At 37.6% G+C, this 8,104-nt stretch overlaps 1 protein-coding gene across 3 annotated transcripts in view; it reads left to right on the top strand.

Annotated features, from left to right (window-relative positions):
* LOC111395415 (E3 ubiquitin ligase BIG BROTHER-related-like) overlaps window positions 1-3,582 on the top strand; it is a 13,155-nt gene extending 9,573 nt beyond the window's left edge. For all 3 annotated transcript variants that reach the window (XM_023021393.1, XM_023021394.1, XM_023021395.1), the window contains 4 exons: window positions 618-659; window positions 738-859; window positions 995-1,103; window positions 3,343-3,582. In XM_023021393.1, the coding sequence (XP_022877161.1) occupies window positions 618-659; window positions 738-859; window positions 995-1,103; window positions 3,343-3,393 (324 nt within the window). In that variant the 3' untranslated portion in view covers window positions 3,394-3,582. The remainder of the gene's footprint in view (window positions 1-617; window positions 660-737; window positions 860-994; window positions 1,104-3,342) is intronic.
* The last annotated feature ends 4,522 nt before the right edge of the window (window positions 3,583-8,104 follow it).

Here is an 8,104-nt window from a genome sequence, read left to right on the forward strand (position 1 = left end):
CCACAAAACCAAAAAAAAAGAAAGTAAACCATTATCTTTGTTTTATTTAGCTCCTCCTTTCTAATGGAAAAAGGGGAGAGATTGCTATACATCATATTACCTTGATACCATGAATCATTTTATTGTATTTTGGGTGGTGGATGTTTCACCCGACCTTTACCGTTCAAATGGGAAGTTCGTAAATAGTGATTAGAAAGAATTGAATCGAGCCTCCCACTTTGCTTTACCTCTCCCTTCTCTTCCAACAAAACAACGAAGTGAGGTGTCTTCCCTCTTTCAATACTTCCCCTTCTACAATCTTTCACCATGGTATTAATAGTTGACCATGCAAATTAGCAAGGAGCTTTTTTGGTACGACTATTACAAATTGTTTCTTGAATTTTTGTGTTGCAAGTTAAGTCTGACACATTACATTTCCTGGAGATTCTTGTTTCTGCTTTAACCATGAAACAAGTAATTTTGTAATTGCACTTTGTCAATTGAATTGCATATAGTCCTGCACTCTGTTTCCAGTACATCCTTACACAGTTACACTATCCTTGATGAGCTCGTAATAGTTTGGATTTTATATTTTATTGGTTGAATTCTTCTGAAGCATCTCTTAATGAATCTTTTAGGATGCATGGGAGGAAGTTGATCCAGAGGAACTTTCATATGAGGTAAATTTTGCGGCTGCATCATTTCTTTTGTTCGAGGTATATCTTACTTTGAGTTCATTGGTTGACTTGGCGTTTCAGGAATTACTTGCCCTGGGTGAAGTTATTGGGACAGAGAGCAGGGGTCTTACTGCTGAAACAATTGCCTCTCTGCCTTCAGTCAATTATAAATCACAAAGCATTCAGGATGGAAACAATGATTCGTTAGTACACATTGCCTAGTTTCTATGATTGTTATGATAATATGCTATGACTACTCTTTCATTTTTGTCTTTTTTACTCCCTTGCCCCCCATATGAATGTCCAATCTCTGACAGCGATTTACCCTTGTACCTCAGCTGTGTTATATGTAGGTTGGAATACGAGGATGGTGACACCTTGACTGTGCTTTCCTGCAAACATTTTTACCATCCTGAATGTATAAACAATTGGTTAAGAATAAACAAGGTATGCTTTATGTTTTCTTTAATTCTAAGATTCAAAAGCACATAATTTACTTCAGGGGATACATGAAGTCATGTTTGCTTCTTGCACATTTGATTAGACCAATAAAACATGGTTAAGAAAAAAAGGAATTTAATGAAAAAATACTAGGAACCATTTGTTTTTGTGCCAATATTTTGTTTTATCTCGAGTAATATAATATTCTACAACTGTTGTTTTGCTCTCGAAATATTTTCAACTCCCAATGATGTTGTATTTTCCAGGTCAATGAATCCATATTGCTTTCTTAAATTTGATGGCAAATAGATGTGTGTGTACACATTTATATGCCCAGTTTATTACTTTAGTTTGGCGACATTTGATTTGCCTTTGCATTTGGCTTATGTCCCTATCACGCCTTTTTTTTTTCGAATAAATACAATCCCTAAACGTCATAGTATGGAAGACCAATTTCATAAGGCTAAACTTAGCATTTTTATTTCATTCATTATTGCGATTGAAGGGTTAATTTCGTTGAGTCTCACATGACTTGCTAAGATTTAATTTAGGGAAAATTGCAGCAGAAGCTCCAAACCTTTGAAATATTAACAGACTTTTTCCAAACCTTTGATTTGTTGCAGCCGTCACCCCTAACATTTCCACACGTTGTAGGGGAAGCCCTTTTGAATGATTTCCATCCACTATTCCATTAGTTGATAAAAAATTTAACTTTGACCACATTTTTAATATTTTAAAAGGTAAAAGAGTAATTTTTTATTTATCACATTATATAGTAATTAAATTAGAAAATTAAAAAAAAAAATCGTCTTCTTCCTCTCACCCCGCCAGCACCCCCACTTCTAACTGAAATCCAAAATCCTCACCACCACCACCACCACAACCACCACCGTCGGCGCCGCCACCGTCACCATATCTTAATGGTGGCACATTTTCATGTTTAATCTTCCCCAAAACTTCCATTTGCTGCTCGAATTCTCTCTTCGAAGCCACCACATCTTTTAGCCTCTTCACCGCAACAATGCTGCCTTCTTCTAACACAGCTTCATAATTAGTATCAACACTTTCTTTTCCTGTTGAAGCCCTCAACAAATCCTCCAGATTGAAACTATAAGTCCCCGCATCGAAGAATTTATGCAATTATTTTGATAACCTGAAAACCCCTCAATTAGAGGGATTATAATTGTACTCATGTTCTTCAGTTTGATTTTTCTAGGGAAATAATTGTACTTTTTGGTGAAAATAATTTGATTTGGTATGGAAAACCTGGAATTTGATTCTGTGGCTTGTTGAAGAGGATTTCGGGGTTGGGGATTACGTGAAATTGGAGGAAGGTTCGTACGGTGGGACCGACAGGTAGGTGGTTGCTGAGGGGTCGACATCGGGTTGTTGTGGCGGCACCGGCGGTGGTGGCGGTGTGGTTTTTGGATTTGAGTTAGGGATGGGGGTGGTGGCGGGGTGAAAGGAAGAAGACAGGTTATGTTTTTTTATTTTTCATTTTTTAATTTAATTACTATATCATATGATAAATGAAAATTTACTATTTTACCCCTTCTAATGAAATATTAAAAATGTGGTAAAGTTAAATTTTTGGTCAACTAATGGAATTGTGGATGGAAACCGTCCAAAAGGGCTTCCCCTGCAACATTTGGAAAGGTTAGGGATGACGGTTGCAACAAATCAAAGGTTTGGGGAAAGTTTGCTAATGTTTCAAAAGTTTGGGGCTTCTACTGCAATTTTCCCTTTAATTTATCTCACTTGGATTACTGAGTTTTAGTTTCAAATATCATTACTCTTGTCATATTCTGCCCCTACCAAGCTGACGAAAATTGTTTAGTTGGCAGCCAGAGCCAGTCCACAACGTATCTTCTTCGTGATGCTATGTTCCATTATATGGCATGCCAACTAAACATTAGGCCACGGCTGAAAAGTATCAAATGAAAAATGTGCTTTTTTAACATTTCATTTGGGCAGAGTTGGCATGCTACTAAGCAATAACATGAAAAATTCGTTGTGGTTTAGCTGCCAATTAAACAATTCCATCAGGTTAGTTTGGGGGATGATAGTTGACGGAATGGAAACATTTGAAACTGAAATGAAGTTTAATGACCCAATTGAGACAAATTAAAGTTCTGTGACAAAATTCGAGATCTCACTGGAAGTTTATTTACTGCAGATGAAATTCAATAATTTTGTTCTTGTACTCGATAGACTTAACGGATGTATAAATTCTGTACTGGTGTAGGTTTGTCCGGTATGCAGTGCTGAAGTCGTGTCTTCTTCGGTAAACATCTAGCAGATTTCATGGCTGGCTTATTAAGAAGCTGCTTGAGATGGCAGATAATGGATTACAAATATTATTTGATGGCATCAAAGACTGTATTATCAGATTTGTATCCATTTTTGCTTTTCTTAAATATGATTGCCCACATTTTGTTTTGATTTGCTTTTATAATATCCATTCCTCTATGTTTCTTGCTTATAATTATATGAGTACATTAAAAATGAATGTGCCCTTACGTTAAAAGCCCAACAATTAGCTTTTCAAAATATTGTTAGAAGTGATTTGAAGATAAGAATGGAGTATCGAAAAAGAATTCATGTAGTTTTTAGCACCAGCAGTGTAAATTAAAGTCACGTGTGAAAGTGGTGGGTTTTTAATGTGCTTGCCAATTGTTTGAATAAAGGATTTTTACGTAAGCGTACTTTATTAATTCTTTTTAAAGAATGTATATTTTAAAATAGTAGATTGATGACGAATGTGAGGTTAAAAAGAAGGAAAAAAATTTTATTTACATATAATATTTTTTCAATATTGAAAAGAGAAGGAAAAATATATTTTGGGGAAAATGGGAATCTTACACTCCCTAAATATTGAAAAAGTACTAAAAACGTATATTTTAGCATGCTGGAGAAAGCATTGAAAAAGTTTTACATAAGAGTGAAATTGATTATGATGGCTAAAAAGGCAACCACGAGACTCAAAATTTTCAGTCGAAAATAAAAGAAAATGAACCAACTCTGAGGACTTGTTCTTTGAAAAGCTATAAACCTTCTCGTGAAAACAATGGATTTCATAGCCTTATAATCGTTCGAAGAAATGAGAATCCTCCAATGTCGAGAAGAGTGTATCTAACAAGAAAATTTTGAGGTACGGGAGTACATTTATCTTTTATTTTATTTAAAAATTAAAATTACTTGAACATACCAACAGAATCGGATGTTTTCATGCCCGCTGGGATTGGAGGAAATACATGGAAATGACCTTTAGACTGTAGCAAATTTTAACATTGGCTTTTGACCCATTAAATGAATAAAAAAAAAGTTAAAATATAAGTTTACACTAAAACGGCGATTTTACCCTTCACTATACACCGACTGTTAGAAAAAATCCAAACCGACCGACCGACCGCACTTCGAAGAAAATTGACGCCAACTGCCTGAAGAACGACCGATCAACCACCAGTCGAAAACACCAACGTTCAATCCGTACCTGCATGCTACTATTCCGGTTAGTTTTGGCGCTCGAAGTTTATTATTACAAGTTTCAGTTTTTAGATTCATTATTTTTACGTTTATTCGGTTTAAATTCGTCATCATTTAAAGTTGTTAGATTATGGGTGTGAATGGGGTGAAAAATATGAATTTTTTGTAATTTTTGGACCTCTTCATCGTCGACAATGACGAAATCGCCTGTGGGAAGACGACGACTATTAACAGTCGGATACAGTCGTGGGTCAACTGTTAAACAGTCATGGTCCGAAAATAATTTTTATAATTAATTTATTTTTTTATTTGATAAAATAATTATGTTATTTATTTATTTATTTATTTATTTTTTATAGCTGTCTTTCATTTTATTCATATAATTTAATTATTTAATTTTTATAATTGTCTTTTATTTATATAATTTAATAATTGAATATTATCTAAAATTAACAATTTATTTTGTTCCTTTTATTTTTGTTTTTATGAAATAATCTTTGAATTTTTTTTTTCAAATTTATTTAGATAATATATTTGTTTTTTAAATTTTTTAAAACTGTATTTAATTTGAAATTTTTTTGTTCGTAAATATATTTTCCAAATGATTACAAGATTAATTTGATTAAATAATAATTATGTTAAATTTTTTTATAATTCCCTTTTTTTATATAATTTAATAATTGAATAGATAATGTTGTCCGAAATTAACAATTTATTTTGTTCCTTTTATTTTTCTTTTATGAAATAATCTTTGATTTTATTCTAATTTATTTAATATTGATATTCTTTATTTTTTTTAAAATGTATTTAATTTGAAATTTTTTTTTAAATATATTTTCCAAATGTAATATACAAGATAAAATAAATTATTTTAATTTTTAAATTTGCATTGAATTTATTTTGTTATTAGCGTCAATGTCTTGCGTATTGTATGATAGTTATAATTCGGTTGCTTTGATTTTTTGAGATTATGCGTTACTTTATTATCTATTGCTCAATGTTCTAACATTTGAATTTTTGCAGAATGAAGTATCATTTACATGGGGAGTTGAGACGGATAGTAGCTTTGAGAATTTCACTGCGGTGTTGGAGTTGCTTGATGATTATCACAGAGATATGCTGCGACAGTCCTTCTTGTGGCCACTGTACCGGATGCGAGAGGTGCAGTACTCAGGACAGATCATCGATGCACTTCTATGTCGGCTTTTGAGGCCAGTCGACGGCGATTCCCTCCACTTCGACCTCAAGGGCAAGGTCGTCAGTTTCTCGATTTATGAGTTTAGCTTGATCACTGGACTGAGGATTATAGGCGACGATGTAGCCATTGAGAAAAGCAATAGGCTGTACGAGACATACTTCCAGGGACACGGGTCAATGCATCTACTCGAGTTGATGGTCGGGATTAGGGGGTGCGACCAGATGTTAGAGAGATTGAAGTTTGGGCTGGTCTACATCCTTGAGAGTGTGATGAGGTGTCATCACAAGAAGACTGTCATCGACATTTTTGATTTGGAAGTTGTTGACGACATTGATGCGTTCAACAACTATCCATGGGGCCAGAGATGCTATGAAGACACCGTACATGTCTTCACCAAATTACACTCGAGGTCAAGAGGGTCAATGCGTAAATACGATACATATGGATTGCCGTTAGCGGTGCAGGTAAATGTTTAATATAATTAAAGTTAAAGTTCTAGTATATTACATTTATGCATAATAAGTGTATGAGTTGCAGATTTGGGTGTATGAGACAGTCCCTGCACTGGGAGCCCGCTTCGCGAAGCGAGTGGAGACACGATGCCCTCGAATGCATCATTGGAAATCGTCGCGAGCGGAGGGATGTCCCCTGGAAAACAGTTATCGGCCCTCCCGACGATCTCCAGGTAAGTATATGCATTTGTGATTTATATTATACGTAGTTTAAATCTGTTTACATGATCGTTAACTAGTTCAAATGTCTATGTTAGCTTGAAGTCATACCTGAGTTGACGCCGTCGATGGAGGAGGAGGAGGAGGAGGAGGAGGCTCGGGGTCTTGTGCGGGATGTAGGTGTTCCACATACCGAAGACGAGCAGATGTCTGATCCGAGTGTGGATCGAGATTGGGTATGTGAATTAAATATAATTTATTGAATATCATAGACGTATAAATTTATTTAATAATTTTTAATGTTATTTATGTAGGAGGGCGGTCCGGCTGATCGACGATCACCTCCGTCGAGGGTATCGCCCCCACCATTGGCATCACCTCCGTCGAGGGCATCGCGGCCGCCATTGGCATTACCTCCGCCGAGGGCATCACCACCGCCGAGGGTATCTCCTTCTCCCTCGTCCAGACACGTCCCCCGTGTATAGCCAACACACACCGATGACTTGTATGCCCGTCCGACTGGATTTATAGTAGAGGAGGTCGGTGCGCTACGACGAGAGTTGACGGAGAGGGTCGATAATCTGGGACGAGAGTTGACCGGGAGGGTCGATGATCTGACGGGGAAGGTCGACTATCTGACAGGGAGGGTCGACGATATGGGACGAGAGTTGACAAGGAGGGTTGACGATCTATCCCATGATGTTGGACTGCTACGATCTTGCGTTGTCGACCTTCAGGATGCGGTAGCGACACTTAGAGGAGATTTAGCCGCTAGGTGATGGGGGGACAGAGGGGATGGTAGAGATGATCGAGAGGGTGGCAGATATGGTGATGGAAAGGGGGGTCACCCACATTTTTAGCATGACGAGACATTAGAATCATTCTGGTTATCTATGGAGGGGGATAGGGTGACCCCGATGGGAGGGGCGACAAAGGGGGAGGCACCGATAGGAGAGACGGAGGAGGTGGCGACAGAGGGGCAGGCCCCGATGAGAGGGGCGGAGAAGGTGGCGACAGAGGGAGAGGCCCCGATGGGGGGACGGATGAGGTGGCGACGGAGGAGGGTGAGAGGATGCCCATCGTGATTGAGGGTAAGAGACATGCTGTTCATGAGACGGAGTAGGTGGTCGGCAAGAGGTTGAGAGTGCCGTCACAGTATGTTGTTTTCCCCTTTACGGCTGAGGCCAAGAGAAGGACATTCATCAATGGGACGTACCCGAACTTATTCAGAGAGGTGGACAATGCCAAGTGGAAAGCATTCGAGACGGAGTGGAAGAGAATTATCCCCAGGTAAGTATTGTATGATTTTAATAAAGCACTGTACGCTAACTCGTCTATGCTTATTTTAACATTTCCCTTTTTTTCAGAGCTACCCGCACGATAGGTAACCGGACGGTCTCGGACGCTTACAAGTGGTTCCACGATATCACGACTTCGGGAGCTTGACTCGCCGACGATATAAGTGAACTATTCATTTCGTATTTTGTATGTATACGTCACTTTGTGTTTATTAAATGAATAACAAATAATTTTTTGGTGTTTCTTGATGCAGCACATCGACCTGGCCATGGACTTGCTGTGAGATCGAGCTTAGAGACATCCAAAATCATTTGACGTCTATGGTCGAGTCATATTAAACACCGAGTTCCTGC

Source organism: Olea europaea, chromosome 6 (assembly GCF_002742605.1).
Source record: "Olea europaea var. sylvestris chromosome 6, O_europaea_v1, whole genome shotgun sequence".
Lineage (NCBI taxonomy): Eukaryota > Viridiplantae > Streptophyta > Magnoliopsida > Lamiales > Oleaceae > Olea > Olea europaea.